Source organism: Acanthopagrus latus, chromosome 13 (genome assembly GCF_904848185.1).
Source record: "Acanthopagrus latus isolate v.2019 chromosome 13, fAcaLat1.1, whole genome shotgun sequence".
NCBI classification, from domain to species: Eukaryota; Metazoa; Chordata; class Actinopteri; order Spariformes; family Sparidae; genus Acanthopagrus; species Acanthopagrus latus.
Genome location: NC_051051.1, coordinates 20,036,504 through 20,053,379, shown reverse-complemented (window position 1 = coordinate 20,053,379; position 16,876 = coordinate 20,036,504). Strand labels below are relative to the sequence as shown.

The following is a 16,876-nucleotide window of genomic DNA, read 5'->3' as shown; positions in this document are numbered from 1 at the left end:
GTGAGTAAAGACGCATCACAAAGCCCCATACAGTATGTGCCTGAGTGGCACAGCATAGTAGAATATGTAATATTCTCTTATGATGTGATCAAGGCTGGGGAGTCTTAACTGAGTCTTAACTGTGCTGAAAGCCAAATTCCTGTCCACCAACAGTTTGAGGAAAAAAAGAGCAGCGACAGCTGCTGCGGGGTGTCTCTACCTCTGTAGCTGGCCCCGGTGGTTCCGCCAGTGACTGGGTGCTCAGCACTGAGGGCGCGCATCATGCTGAGCACGGGGCGGGTGTAGTCCTGTGTACTCTGTGTAGTGCTCCACCTTGGTGATGGGAGCGTAGGCTGAGACAGTGCTAAGTCAGCTAATAGTTTATGAATAGGGAAATAGACGATTTCATTCTGAACACAGGTAAAGCATAGAAACAAGATCAATATTTAGTAAAAAATACAACCTTCAATACTACATTCAAAGATGTGTCTTGTTAGCCCATACCTTAGCTAGGTGTTCCTGGACCCCATGTTGTTTTACATATTAAATCCTTGAATGCCACACATCAGAAGCATGCAAAAATCAAACAGTGCTAGTTACAAAGTCTTAACAGCAGCAGGAAGGAAGAACCTGCGATACCTCTACACACACTCAGTCTGTCACTGAATGAGCTGCCCAGTGCTGTGATAGTGACCTGCAGGGGGTGCAGTTCCTGTGTGCTGTAAAAACAAGCCGTGTCATTTTCCTCACAGACTGAAGTTTGTTTATACTTCACAATCTGTCTCTAACCTTTTTTCTCTGAAGCTAACTGCTAGCACAGACTAAATATTTTCATCTTATTGTGAATGACTGTTTTTTGATATGGAAATACACTGACTTTTCATTCTAAAAGCAGGTAGAGCACAGAAACGACATCCATATTTAGTAAAAATACAACCTGACATTTAAAGCTGTGGCCCGTTGGCCTGTACCTTAGCTAGGTGTTCTTAGACACCATGTTTTTTCACGTACCATATCCTTAAATGACAGCTTAAAGAAAGCATGTAAAAAACAGACAACTTACCATCATGTGTCCCTGGGGGTTGAAGCTCTCAAATTCTTCTACCTTGCTTAGCAGCCAACAACATTCTCCAGGAGCACCTGAACCTCTTCCTCTTACACTTCCAAACTGCAGGGTATACTCCCCTGTCACCTACAGTCACTGACACATCACCTTCTTGCTGAAAGAGACACCAGCATTGGGCAGCTGCTGGTGGTAACCAGGAGAATCTAAGAAAAGCCAAATGAAAAGGACAGATGACAGAGACTAACCAACAGACTGAAGTGAAACACCGACTGAAAGTAGTTGGAATGATTAACTAGTGGGACACAGGTGAGCAGGAAAAAGGGTGGGAAACAAAGACATGGGACATAAAACTAGCAACACTTGAGGAAAAACTTTCAACAGTAAACAGTAAATTCCAAAACTAAAAATCAGGACCAGGATAACAAGGATCCACTGACTTAGTTTGGTGACAAATTTGGATGGAGATTAATGTCTCTCTTTCTCTCCAGCTCCTTGGTAAACTAAATGCTCACATATCAACAGTTGTATATATTTTTTATGGCCTATAGCGCTGGAAGTTGGCATGGAGACAGGTGAATATATAAACACACACGTGTGTGTGTGTGTGTGTGTGTGTATGTATATATATATTTGCTTATGGATGATACAATCCAGTCTAATCACAACTGTCAGTATGCTCTAATTACTTAACTCTAACACTTACCTCAACAGATGGTAGCCACAGTGACTCAACATTACCTAGTCTCTGTATAGGTTAATTATAAATACCCTAATTAAGCTAATAAGTCTAGACTCACAATCACATTACCATGTACTATCTAACCTGTCCAAACACCAGCACTTTACACAGAGTAAGTTAAATGTAAAATGTATGGTTAAAAATGATGGTCAGTGTTGTATATTCTTGAACCTCAGCATACCTTTTTGATTTAAGCTAGATGCAACCTGCCACCATGCTGTGTGCTTACAGCCTGTGGAGAGGTGGATAATTTTTTGTCTCCGTCATAGCCTTTATGCATTTAAAATATGTTTTTCAGTTATTTGCAAGTATCTTGAATTGTGTTAACTTGTAGTCTTGTCTTCCAAGAAGAAGAGCAAAAAAAAAGCTGTTTCCGCCCGGTTTCGAACCGGGGACCTTTCGCGTGTTAGGCGAACGTGATAACCACTACACTACGGAAACTGATGAAAAAGCATGGGAACGTCACTGAATTTCAAAATCAGTCCATAACACGGTATCGTATGATTTTTATGTTACGTGTCTACAATGGCTCCAACTTTGGAGGAAACTATAAATGGTCTTAATGACGACTTGTAAAACTGGCATGTCGGTTTTTGAAAAAAGGTGGAAGCTTCAACTAGACTTCAGGGCTAAAAAGTTAGAAAGAATGACCCCTTTCAAAAACAATTATTACTTGTGACACGAGTGGGAGTTCCAGGACCGTTAGTGAAATGTTGTTACCTTCTGCATCAACATTGTTCTGTTTGTGCGAGTGTCCCTGCCATTAATGGCTGTTTGTCTCCATCTTGTGGTTACATCAGATTCACCAGACACACAAATCACTCTACAGTGCATAAGACAAGACAGAACAAGATTCATCCCCGACTCGGGGCCCCCAAGGAAATTTCTGTGTCAGACATTGCTTCAAAAATGTACAGTGCAATAGAAAAACTAGTTACAACCAGTGTTATCCACGGATCAGGGTCACGCACCAGGTCGAGTAAAGGAAAAAAAGTATACGATATAAATATACAAACTATAAAGTGTTTAAGGAGTAAATGTAAATGATACAGTAACAATACAAGTAAGATAAGTACAAGATGAACTAAAAATGAATAAACTAAAAATACATACTTTTAAATATATGTATAATTTACTCTTACTGTACCTTTGATACTTACATTTATTTCCAGAAAAGTACATTTGATACTCAAATATATAGATACCTCACACTTATTTTAACTTTTAAATCATACATTAAACCCCACTTTTAGAGACCTGCTTCTATGTAAAGTCATCCTTTTAGACTGAATTTTTAAGTTATCTTTTATTTATTCTCTTATTTTATTTATTTATCTTTCTCTCCTTCTTTCTTTCTTTCTTTCTTTCTATTCTTTTTTTCTTATTTTGAGTAGTGTAAATTACTGTTTTTGTTGTGTATGTTTTCTTTTACCTATGTCTGTAGAGTAGCTGACATTGATGAGAATGTAGTATATAGTAGTAGTAGTAGTAGTAGTATAGTATATGCAAGCCATATATTAGCATTTTGCTTCTGTCCAATACACAGTAACTACTTAACACATGGACTGTTGACTTTGTTTGTAGTGTCTAAACTGTTTATATCTATATATATTGTGTTATGTCTGATGACTGAATAAAATACAACTACTATTTTTACGTCGTTTACTTTCTGCCACAGCTCAGCTTACAGTCAAAATTCAGCTCATTAGCAAATCACACAGGTTCAAAGATCGTCTATAATACATATCTTGGCTGGCACGTGTAAAATCTACTGAGAGCGAGACGTCTTTATTTGTATCCTTTATCCTTGTGCCTGCCTGTCACTTGCGCATGCGCATTCGGACGCCACTGATGGTGATAGAAATTATGGCCGTCGCGATGCAGACAGAGGATTTTCCTTACTTACCTTCAGGGCCGGCGGAGGGTATGGCCTTTTACCAATTTAACGTTTATTTTAAATGAACACCACGTCGGTGCACTTAGTTACAGCTTTGGCTCATTAAGCTTAAAATGCCGCTAGCTTTCTGTAAGCTAACGTTAGCCGGCATTGCAGAGTGAGCGGAGAGGGGTTGCTAAAGTATGCTAAGCTAAACTAGCTGTAGCCGTTTCGCCTCCAAGGTCGATGAGAGCATGTCTGCATCCGATGTTGCTTCATAATGATTGTGAATCGATTCCCCTGCCTGCGGTCCAGTGGAGACTGAAGGAAGCATCTCCATGTTTGGGTTAGCAGACAGGCATGTTTTAGGCCATGTGCAGGTTTTAGCTAACGTTATAATCCCATTCTTGCTCGAGCACTCAGCATTAGTGACACATGCAAGACACAAGACACATGCCACTAGCGAACTGCTGAAAGAACAGTGGTTTAGCAAAAGTTTGCATGAATTTTCTGTTAGTATTTTAATATTAAATGCATCTAAAGTCTGTTTGATATTTGCTCTGTCTGTCATTAGTGCTGTCAGCTTTGAATGGTCCATCGTTGCCAAATGGTTGTATTGCAACACCCCTGTTTGCATACTTAAGTTCCTTTCAGCCCATTTGTATGACTTCATTTAGCACTGCAGATGTGAGATCAAACTAATAAATGCAGTCCTAGCAGCCAACAACGTGATCGGTTATCACAATGTTATGCTTAAAAGAGCACTTGGTAGAAGAAGAAATACAAACTCAGAATTTTGATATGATATTAATGAGGTAAGAAAACAAACGCAGAACTATTTACTTTCCCCATAACTGAATAAACAAACTGTTCTCAGAAGAAAATGAAGACCCCAGAACACTGTTAGTAACTAGAAAGGTGGCAGGGTCCACCACATATAAACAAAGTAAACAGTATGAAATTGTGTGGTTCTTTAGGGTCTTTATGTTTATTCAGTCATTTAAACAAAGAGTCTGTGTGTTAAGGCAAACTAATCAGCCACTGAAGAGCTTTCTTTTCTCATTAAAATATTTTGTTTCTTCTCAGGAACAACATAGTGCATGTGTGAGGCAATATTAAAGCAATTTTTTTTTTATCGTTCTTGTTAGTTAGTATGTGGTATAAATAGTCGACCCCACTACCTACTTGTTTATCATCCATGCATTGCCTGCAAGAATAAAAATATCTAATGAAAGAATCCTCCCCAAATTGTTCTTAGATTATAGATAGAATGAGAAATAGTCAACAATGTCATGAAATGATTGATGTTAACAGATCTACTGGCTATTTACAGTGCATAATACAGAAGAAGTATATCAAATAATAACTTAAATATAGCTCCTTCTCGCACATTAGGTGCCAAAAAATTAGTGCTGGTTCTCTCGCTGTTAAGATCTTGTGAGGAATGAATAAAGCAGTTAGGAATATTCATGCAACAACACTTGTGTCTGAAAGCTTTAAAACTTTATCTGACAGTTGAAAGTGATGTTACGCATTCCATTTCTCAAAGTGCTTATTAAATAAGTCTCCTTCAAACCAGCTAAGTAAAAGGCACCATATTATCCCCTGACTTAGTACTTGTCTTAATCATATCTGCCTACTGCTTCACAACTTATCATCATCACATGTCTGACACATGAAGATAACTTAATTTCCCAGATATTTTGAGCTAAGAACAATGACCCTGATTCACAGTTGGGTCTCAAACATGCCACTGTGTCTGTGAGTGTGCTGCCTTGCTGCTTGTCAGTGTACTTGGATGTATTGCTAACGTGTGCAAAGGGGATTGTCTTACATTTACCAGGCAGGAACGTAATGTGAAAGGGAGCTGTTTGAAATTAAAAGGGGCCTTGTTTCTAAAAATCAGTCTAGTACAGACAACCTGAATGCCATTCGAGTTGGATTTTGCTGAGCTGGCTTATTCCCTTAATAAATGAATCTTGAGCAGTGCTGTTGTTTGAACTTTTTCCACAGATGTGTGTGTGTTATAATTACATTTTCCCAGAAGATGTAACCTAATTTAAAATTGCTTTCTCTCTCTGCAGTAAATAAGATGATAAAGGAGCACGGCGACCTGTTTTCGGACTCCCAGTGTAAAGTCTGCAGTGCCGTCCTCATTTCGGAGTCTCAGAAGTTGACTCATTATCAGGTCAGTGAGCCCACAGTCTGCTACTGCTGCTGTTTCAATGTCAGGGGACTTAACCAATTTTAGACACTGCTACTATGCTCATTGATACAGGGAGAAAACAGCACGATTATTAGCCAGAAGGTTTGACTATTTAATGCGGATTACATCACATTGATAGTTTTATTATTAGTAACAAGCGCATGTCCACATTAAGCTAGTGAGCTAGGTAGTGTTACAATGAAATCTCTTCTTTATTCTCAAGTTTTCTGACAAAGCATAAAAATGTTTAACCCACTAAGACCTAGGGCACCCATTAAAAAGGCATCTTAAAACCTCAGGCATTGATTAAAAGCCCCTTCTAAAACAGAAAAAAAGAGGGTTTTATTGCACTAATCTTCAGAAACCAACCACAATGCATTTCTCCACTCACATATCTTGAAAGTGAACACACCATTGTAAACGCACTGATGTCACATCGGGCTCTAAAGGGGTAAAAATATGACTGCTGCATCCAGTCTTAATGGGTTAAATGAAAACAGCTTCCTTATTATTTGTGGCTGTGTAAACTAAAGGAGTCAGAACAGAGGTTTATCCAGCTGAGGCTCATTATGGCTGTGATGCACGTTTTTGTTTTTGAAATGAATAGTGGACAATGACATGGACATAGTAAGGGCCTTTCACGGCCAGCGGCTAGGCTAAACTCAAGGTCTATGGGTCATGTTTTGGGCATTGTTCAGGCTCAAACCTTTACACCCAGAGAAAGGTATGGTCTCATGTTGAAGTGGAGAGTCTGCAGATTACTTTTTTTTAAAATGTGTTTTTCAAACCTGAATGTTGATATTAACTTAACTAACGAACTTAATTGACTTAACTAGAAAATAGATTTGCAGCTTGCAACAAAAAGAAAACAAATTGCAATGTCAGTTTTTTCCAATATCATACAGCCCTAGTTGGTACCAGAATGCTACCTTATTAAGGTCTAGAAGACATGTTATCAGACTTGGATTATATGAAACTGTGCAGACACAATAAAGGTATGTTGTCTTTCTCTTGCCAAACTCATTTAGGTGGAACATACTGGTTCTAAAAATGCAGACGCTGTATCTTTCCCGTGTGCCCAGTCATCTCAAAAATCAAATGGTGAAAATAAGTTGAATGCAGTGGACTGGGATGCTGATGGTTGTTGTCCACTTTGTGATAAAGATCTGTGTTTTTGTTTGCAGAGCAAGAAACATGCCAACAAAGTGCGGCGTTATCTCTCCATGCAAAATGAGAAGGAGCCAGCGCTGAAAAAGTTGAAGTCGTCATCAGATGACAGTGTGAGTAAAATGTTCTCGGTTTTACCAGTTAATGTCAGCTGAATCCAAATAACTGAAATCATTTTGTTTTTTCCAAAGTGATCTTGAGCAAACTAAGCTGCTACTTGCACCACATTAGCCATCATTCACAGGATCTCCTGCCATCACTGCCTGCTTCTGCACTCCACTTGAAATTATATATATTCAAGATGATCATGAGCTTAGAACCCAAATCATTTTAATTTTTGTCTGAAGGTTCATGTTTTTATAGGGTATTTTAATTCTAATGGTACATTCTCTGTGTGTACAGATCCTGACCCACTTCATTAAAAATGAATAGATATATTTCAAGAAAATCAGACACTGAGTGATTTCTATTCAGCGTAGTGCAACACATGCACAGATGAAGAAGGGAAAATTACTGGTTGCTCTATTTAACAATGTAGAGAAACATTGCTCCTGGAAAACTGGAGAAAAGGATACTTGCAGAAGCAATCCAAGAAAGAAAGTATTTTTAAAAAGAAAGGAAATATTATAGCCTTTATTATAGTGGTTAAATCATTGGAAGGGAAATCATCAAAGAAGCCAACATGCTGATTTTGTGATGTCAACTAAAATGTTGTGCCAAATGCAAACTGAGTGACTGTATCTTGTTCTCTGTAGTTCGGATTCCCTACTTCATATTGGACTTCAAGTTTTAGAGAACAGATGGTAGTGATGACATGCAGTTCATCTTTTTTTAACAGAACAAATGATGCCTCTTGTAGCCATAAATGATTCATGTTGCTGTGTGTCTTTGTCAGCAGGACTGTAACAACGGAGTCAGCGACAGGTCGAAGGTATGCCATGTATGTAACATGAACTTCTCCTCTCCTGTGGTGGCCGAGTCTCACTACAAGGGCAAAGTTCACGCCAAGAACCTGAGGATGAAAATCGGCCCCCAGGCACCAGGTATGTATTTGTTTATGATTTTATTAAACCTCTAGTTACCTTCATTTTAATTTTTCTTTCTAATTTGATGTATTGCATTTCCATCATCGCTGTAATTGTATCTCCACTTCAACAGTAGCCTCCCAAACAACACCAACAGCAGCTCAGCCGAAGAAGAAACCCATTGATGAATCGAGCAGTGTGCCGGCGACGGGTGGTAGCAACAGTAACAACAATAACAACCCCGACCGCTTCTGCTCCATCTGCCAGGCCTCCTTCAACAACCCACTGATGGCCCAGCAGCACTACGTGGGCAAGAAGCATAGAAAACAGATGACCAAGATGAAACTGATGGAGACATATGGCCCTTCCACAGCACCAGGTCAGACCACAGAATCCAAAAAAAACATATGACTCCTGAAGAAGATCAATAAAATATTAAGCAATAATTCTTTCTATGTGCCTTCAGCTTCCACACTAAAGGGCTACCCATGCACCATCTGCAGCATCGAACTAAACTCTGTGGAGCAGTACCAGTCTCATATCAGTGGTGCCAAACATAAGAACCAGTAAGTACATGTGTGTTTTTTGTGAGGTTTATGCTGGATAATTGTTTGTGACATTGCAACATTTTGTTAAATGAATCAGTCTGCTTCTGTATTAGAGGTAATTACTTTGGTACCTGCCCCAGGTTTCTCCATAGGGGGACTGACCATCTCCAGACATGAGCAAGACCATTGAACAGATTTACGGACACATTCTTTATACTAGCTGTGTGATCAGCCCTCTGCCACCATAGTAGCCCTTTTCACACAGAGACGCCACATTATGGTATTGCGCCAGCTCTCTGTTGTTCGTTGTTCACACAGAGCCAAGTATCTCCGCTGTAAAGACGGACTAGGGTGTAATTCACACAGAAAGCCGGCGCTGCAGCACCTTAAGAGGCGTGATGTCACGTGTCATGAGATGACGCCTGTGTCATTTTGAAGGTGTTTCCCTGGTGTCCCCCTGTCAATTTAAACCAACGGACAGTTGATAATCATATGAATGCTGTTATGTGTTGTGATTGAGATCCTGACCCACCAAACATCCTGGAAAGTAAAAAAAGTTGCTTTTATTCAGTGTAGATTATATAATTACATCATCACCATCTGTAAACTGGGTGCTGTCTGGCGCTGTTTTCTAAGGGAAAGTTCACTGAAGTCTCAGTCTGGAGGGCTGACTGTGGCTGTGACTTTTTTCAAACACAAACACTTGATGAGTTAAAGTTTTTTGCCAGTGACAAAAGGGCAGGGAGACAGACACTTCTCCAAGTTGAATTGCAGTATTTTATTTCCTCATAAGTTGCCAATGACCGTTAGTTACTTTGTTACTGTTGTTTAGTCCTGTGATTTTGCCTTGTGGGACATTTCTGTTTTTTGTTGAGTGAAGGACCTGTGTAGTTATCAGACTCTCAGACCGACACGCCCTCGATACGCGCCACCGGCTTATTCATTCACACTGGTTTGGTTTGCCAATGCTGCGCCACTGATATTACCTCCAGAGATGTATCAGCGCCGGACACACAGAGGTGGAGGCGGAGTATTGGCGCAGGACAACCACCGTGGTGTCAGATGGCCTTGGGAGCAAATAAAAACCAAACATGAAAACACAATTTAAAGCGGTACATCATCTCTTACCAAGTGCAGAGCTTCAATGTTTCGATCCATCTCTGCTGCATGATGATAATGGTTTAATAAAGCACAGTGAAATGGCTTTAACACTTGCTTGCAGCAACTGGAAAAAAAAGTAGGAGACCTATCATGATCTGTGCACTAGGATCCACAGAATATGAATGACGATCAGATCATATTGGATGTCATATTTTGGATAGTTCCGTGAGCTAATAGAGGACAAAGTCCACACAACTACATCAGTGTAAGTGGCAGAGACACAAAACGTGAAATTGAAGACATACCGAAGTTTATGTCTCCTGGCTCGTTGTTGTGAATCGCATCACATCTACAAGTTGATGATAATTATTTTGACCTAATTAATCTGGTTTGTGGAAACCTGACATTCGTATCTCACAATAGTCTTGAAATGTATCTTCTTTTTTTCCAGAGTGAAAAAATCTGGCTTAAACACTACAGAGAACCAAGAAGCAGCAGAACAATCATACGGGGTCGACAACCAGTACACTCCTGCAGATGACCAGTATGCCTCTGTGGACGACCAGTATGCCACTGCAGATGACCAGTTTGCCACTGCAGATGACCAGTACGAGCCCGCAGATGACCAGTATGGGCCCGCAGATGATCAATACCCAGCTGGAGATAACCAATACGCTCCTGAGGACACACAGTACACAGAGGAGGACCAGTTTACTTGAGGCTGGGCTGGGATGGACTTCAGTGGCTTCAGTCAGGACTTGGAATGACACAACAACCAGCCCCTTTAACACATTAACATCAGACTTCATGGACCTTCAGCTCCTGTCAGTCTCTTCTCCGTATGTTTTCCCCTCTTATTCACAAGTTTGGACCCTGGAATACCCCCAGAATGATATTTTATCATATTCCCAACTGAAAAGGTGAAAGAATGTGTGTTTTTTTGTTTTGTTTCGTTGTTTTCTCCTGGAATTAACAAACTTCAGTTGTCATTTCTAAAGAATGTCTACAAGGGTTCGACTTCTGTTGGCTTCTGCTTCTGTTGCAAACGTGAACTGACTGACTGAAAACTGTTCTCTGTATCAGTGTACATTAGGGCTGGCTAGCATGTGAAATTTGTCGACACTGGTGCTGATATGATCAGTGCTTTACTTCAGGAATATAAACATGTTTTTATACAAAATCCTTCATGAAACAAAATAAGCCAGTTACATGTTAAAAGGAGCAATTCAAGAACTTTGCCTGAACAAAATGCTGCCAATTTCAGGCAAAATTATGATTTAAATCTTTATCACTGTAAAAAAAAAAAAATGATAACAATTATGGCAGAGTCATCAGTAATCAGACAATGGAAAATCTGCTCTGTGCTGGGCAGTCCACACCAAGAATTATAATTATGACGTTTTAAAAAGCGTTGTGGATGACGACGACCACACCAAGACTGTAATGAAAATGGCGAATGATATTGTTGGGATCATCTTCAGAGCAATTTGATAAACAATAAACACTGACAGCCAGTCAGAATTCATTCGAAATCACAGGGCCGTCAATCTGCTTAAATTTGGGTCCATTTTCCAACAAAATAACGGTGTGGGAGTGCTTATAATTGTTTTTAACTCTTAACAGAACTCTTTCATGTGAGATAATTAAAGACATTTGGGAGACACTTTTTAGATGGTCCACTCTCCTAACCCAGTCTTGGATATTTATGTAACTTATCAAAATCCTTATGTATATTAGGCTGGAGCTGATGGGGTCTCTGAAATTTGTTTTGATGTCTTTTACAACTCGCATATAGAATTCTGGATACTCCTAACTCCAAAATCTATGGGCTTTCTTTTTTGTGCCTCTGTGCAGCAGTAACAGGTCTTCTATGTCCATTTTGTTCTAAGATGGCAACACAGCTGGACTACGTTCTTGGCGCCACTGTTTACAAAACTTAATCGTCCATCAGTGTAGATGCTCACAGTTTTGTTTTTTTTTAAAATAAGTTATTGTTATAGTTCTTGGTGTGGACATAACCTTGAATGACCTGATCCGATATTTTTATCAGTTTAAATGTGATCAAATAAGTATCTCAGCCGTAGATTACCAATTGACATATCTTATTTTGATCCAATACTGACCCTGACTGAAAACCTCTGTTTATAAAATTTTTATTATGGTATATATAAGGCCCTGTCCACACGTACACAGGTACTTCTTAAAACAAAGCTTTTTTTGTCTGGTCTAGTCTTTCGTACGCATGTAGATGGCGTTGTAGGTCATTGAACTTTTGGAAAACTCCTTCAATGTGTAGAGATATTCATAAACACGATTTACGTCTGGCCTTTATCCATGTTTGTTGGATCATTTGCAAATGTGTTATCAAACTGGAGTATTTCAGTTTGCACGTTGATAGAATGTACGCTATATTGTTAGACATTATATGTATAAAGACACAAACCAACATTGATATTCGGCGATGGAAAAGTGAGACCAAAAACACTCCTCACAATATTTTGCTGACAAGTTATCCAAAAGATTCTGTGAGGAGCAGTCATGATTCCATGCCTTGTTCATTGTGTTGTCAGTAGCTAAGCAACCGACCAGACAGACAATCTGCTTCCTGGTAGAACAGCACGCACATCCCCGGTGTATGTGAATGGCCGTGAGATATGCATTTTCAGGTGTGTTGAATGGACAGAGATTAATTCTGAAATGGTGCCAAAATACTTGACTGGACAGAGATTTTTATTATTATTATTATTATTATTATTATTATTATTATTTTATTATTATTATTATTTTAAACCAGTTTCCTTAAATACTTGTGTATGTGTGGACTAGGCCTAAATTGAATGTGACTCCTGTAAGTGATGTGATTTGATTCCTTAGATTTTGTCTGAAGAAGATGTATCACTCTGTTAGACAGAAACATTCACTCTATTCGCGGTTGTACAGCAGTTTTGCAGAGTGAATGCTCTTGCCTCACAAATGATCTTTGATGAGAACAGACACCAGCTGCAGAACGCACTTTAACTTCAACAACATACGTGTGTCATTCTGGCCATGTTTAACATCGATTAGTGACAGCTGATAAAATGTCTCCGAAGTCGCTGATGGCTTAAAACAAGAAGCTCCTGCTGGCATGTTTTGGATGTATTTGTTAGTGTCAACGTAGCGAATCAGTCAGTTGGACACAGTGGAGTATATAAATCGCTTTGCCCCTACTAACATCTAACCAATACTAACATCTTGTAGCAGAGCCACATGCAATCAACGAAAACTCAAAGCAAAGCTGCTTTTTCAGTCCATGTTTCTCGTTCTTTGGTCCACCTGATTATTGTCATGTTACACTGATTTCAGAGATCCTAAATGAGACCCTCAAATATTACAAAAAGTACCAGTCTGTCAATGATGAGCATTTTGTAGAAGTTGATGTCATTTTATAAAAACTAGTTTTCAGTTTCAGAAGTCTGGGCAGTAATGGAGAGATGAAAGGGATTATGATACGCAATTGGAATACTGTCCTTGTATTTGAGAAGCAGTGGTTTTATTACAGCTGTGAGTTAATGAAAGTATAAGCTTTTTTTGTACTGTTGAGTTAAATGCCTGGTTGAAGGTAAAAGACTTTTAAATACTTTCCCTCTGAGTTGTCCAAAATAGAGCTTTATATACTCTAGAAGAGACTTGTAGACGCTCTCTGAGATCTGCAATTACTGTCAATACCAGAGATTACAATATTTAACGCAGCGATTTTCAGCGGTGATGTCAAATTAGGAAGTGATGTCAGTTAGAATAATTTTTTTAAGTCCATTGGTCCTCATACAAGATGATTGGTTGACTATTTTAGTATTGAATGTCTGCAAACGTCTGGCTAAAGAAAAGATTTTTTTTTAATGTAATTTATACAAAGAGGGCTCATACATTAAGTATAGTACACAGTGTTTAAAAGACAAATGGCCTTTCTGTTTTCACCCTCATTGTTTGTGTGCTAGGTGTTCTGTGATTAAGAGTTACTTTCAATATAAGTTGTGTATAACAGAGGGAAAAAAATGCAGCAAACGTGCATTAAATAAAAGAAATGTTTTAAGAGAGTTTGTTTGTTCCTTTGTTTTTCCTCTAATATAAGTCATTTGATGGAACTTCACCTGCTGCTACGTGAGTGTAAACATGTCTTCCAGTGTAAAAAGGAAGGACTTGATTTAGATTTGATATAAGATGAGCCACAAAGTTTAAAGTAGTAACAGGTGAAGTTAATAATGTTGTTCAGCTTGTTACAGTGCAATGCCTGCTGGGAAACCTTGAGTCCTGGTGCCACTGCAAAACAAGTACATCTTCTCATGGCAACAGCACTTCATGATGGCAGTGGTCTTTCAAGTACAACATGCCCTTCAACACCACAAAAACTTCTCAAAAAAGGGACGAATAAGACTGATCCTCTACCCAGCAGTACATGTCATTGAAACAAAATGAGCAATGTTATTCACTTCTCATGTTAATGCTTTTAATGTAACCCAATTGCCAGAATAAATGCTTCTGCAACCCACAAAGATGTTAAAACTTTGCAATTTTTTTATGTTGCAGCTTTGTTCCTTAGCTTCCTTATTCATTTTACTTTGTGACAACTCTGCTTCTGGTCTGGTTAGGTTCAGGAAAACGTCATGTTTTGACTCGACCTTACCTACCTACCTTAAAAATGTTTCTAGAGATTGATCTGAGGTCTCTCTTAAGGATAGTCAAATTTAAACAATGACTTACTACAATCACTGTAACTTTAACCAATAAGCAAAAAAATGATGCATAGAAATGGCAATGTGTTTGTGGTCATTTAGAAATGCTGTTCTACTTTTCAGACACTTTTACAGTCATGTCCACTAGACGGCACTGACAACACTAAATGCTCCACTCACTACATATCTTAATCAGGTCTACTAAAACTGTGTTCAATTAAAAAAAAAAGGACAAAGAAAATTCAATATCAGCCCCTACTGGAGATTTTCTTTCATCAGTACAATCCTCAATAAGTTCAGTGAAGGGCCCAGCTACCCTTGAGCTGTAACATCGATGTTCATGATGATGTTCATAACCTCCACTGACTTGAACATTTTTGGCAGATCTTCCCTTGTATCAACATGACAGTTCCGATTGCCAGCTCTATAAGGAAATGGTTCACACAGTCTGGTTTGTAACTTGACAGTCCTGCACAGAGCCCTTACTTCAAACCCACCGACCATCTGTGGGATGAACGGGAACACCCACTGTGAACCTGAACCTACTGCTCAACATCAACGGTCCTCACCAACAATTCAGGTAACAAAAATTGTGAAAGGCTCTCCCGGAAGTTTGATGAGATGTTCGACCAGCAGATTTAAGTGTTTTATACATGTCACAAATGTATTTACCAAAGGAAGAAAGTGACTAATTATCCAAAAACAGACCAAAAGGACAAATTTGTTAAACCAAATAAAGTTTTAACTGAGGAGAACACAAATTCAGCCTCCCTCATCTCTGTGAGCTACATGCAGGCTCATTCCCTCTGACCACATGGTGGTGCACTAACACTTTGCTAGTACTGCATCAGCGCAGGGGTTTTTCTGATCCCATCTGAAAATGAAGACTTGTTATGGGGTTCAGACCCTTGTGGCACTTTCCTCTAATAACCTGTCAACAATCAGCTCAGACCAACCAAACAACTTTATTTTTGATGTAACCTGTACCTGTATCCTGAAGACACCTGCGTGTCGTGTTTAGAGATTTCAAGATTATAATGAGATAATTTGGTTTGCCTTGACTGACATATGAATTTACCATTTGGACCTGGCTTGCTTGCCCAGCCTCAGCTCTCCCTTTGGATCACATTTTTTTAATTTCTAGCCATCTGTTTCGCATAATTTCATCACACACTAGTTCTTTTTAATTATGCATACTGACATGAGGTATTCGGAGCCTGTAAAGCCTCAAAGTGTGGAGGTCAGATGCTGAAATAGGGGTAAATGTTTTGCCAGTATACTTGTCAGAGTTGTGTGAGTGTTTATCCACAGCTAATACAAAGATGAATGGATAAAAAAACACATGCAGACTGTTGGAAACACGGCACAGTGTCCAGTCAGTTGAATTCTCTGTGAATTTCCTGGCTGAGGTTTCACTGCTGTTGACCCCCTGACAGCCTTAAATCTCTCAGGTTCACCCTCAGAATTCATACTTTATCGAGTACAGTTTAATCACACGCCTGAACAAGAAAGAAAGCAACAGCTTGCTCCCTCTTTTCCCTGGTCAAGGACACAGTGGAGCCTAGTAAGATAAAGTATGCAGCAAAGAGATCAGTGTCTATGGCTTAAATGTTTTTCATGTTTGGAATACATTTAAGTCTGTTTAGGGGTCAAATGCTGACTTTGTGTCTGTTGCATTCCTCCCATGTTCGATATTAATCTGTTCATGGAGCACTTATCAAAACCAGCATTACAAAGTGCTTTACAACAAATACAGCAATAAAATACACAAAAATGTATGAATACACAGGCACACGTAAGGAGTAATAGAGAAATAATCCTCATTACAATGGATGATTAAACACCAAATGAAACACCAATAAAATGCAAACACATTTATAAAGAGCATCAGGATTAAAACACAATGGCATTTTAAAAATGTAAAAATAAACCTTAAAAAAATGAGACATTAGGCTCATTTTCAGGCTTATAATTGTTTGATGGGTTTCTACTATAATAGGTATATATGCTTTAACACTCAAAAAACATCCGTTTTCTCGTCGTTGTCCAGTGCCAAGTAGCTGCTGGACATGAATGATGCAAATGTTTGATGGTGTGATGTCACAAAGTCACAGAGTTAGAGGGGAGACTACTGATGAGGCGTTTCAGGAGCAGTGTTTTCTGTGGGAGAGAGGAGCTTCTGTTGGTGCAGAATTTGGCCTTTTTAACTTTCCAAAATCTTAAACCTAACCCTAACCCTTAAACCTAACCCAAACCCTAACCCTAACCTGCACATTTATAAACATTATACAAGTACAAATGCATTCAAGCATAAAATGTCTCCTTTGAAACTTCTTTAGTCTGGGTCCCATGGCAGGATACTGCAGCACAAACTGAAATAAAAAAAGATTGCCAATTAATCCCTTCAACTGTTGTTGCAAAAATTGTTGCGGAGAAACTTGCAAAGCACTCCAACCA

The 16,876-nt window shown here is 39.0% G+C and overlaps 1 protein-coding gene and 1 non-coding gene across 6 annotated transcripts; one reads left to right on the top strand and one right to left on the bottom strand.

Annotated features, from left to right (window-relative positions):
- Positions 1 to 2,152: 2,152 nt before the first annotated feature.
- Positions 2,153 to 2,225, bottom strand: trnav-aac. The gene has a single exon. It is a non-coding gene; the product is annotated as a tRNA-Val (tRNA).
- Positions 2,226 to 3,555: 1,330 nt separating this feature from the next.
- Positions 3,556 to 13,783, top strand: znf346 (zinc finger protein 346). Of its 5 annotated transcripts, none has more exons than XM_037119940.1 (7): positions 3,556 to 3,708; positions 5,745 to 5,848; positions 7,051 to 7,146; positions 7,932 to 8,076; positions 8,192 to 8,437; positions 8,525 to 8,624; positions 10,159 to 13,783. In XM_037119940.1, exons 1-7 carry the CDS (start codon positions 3,615 to 3,617, stop codon positions 10,424 to 10,426), a joined length of 1,053 nt encoding a protein of 350 aa, XP_036975835.1. In that variant the 5' UTR covers positions 3,556 to 3,614; the 3' UTR covers positions 10,427 to 13,783. The 5 variants fall into 5 exon arrangements, with proteins under 5 accessions (XP_036975835.1, XP_036975834.1, XP_036975832.1 ...); XM_037119939.1 differs by having other exon boundaries at positions 7,929 to 8,076; XM_037119937.1 differs by lacking the exon at positions 3,556 to 3,708 and adding an exon at positions 3,745 to 4,006 and having other exon boundaries at positions 7,929 to 8,076.
- Positions 13,784 to 16,876: the final 3,093 nt, after the last annotated feature.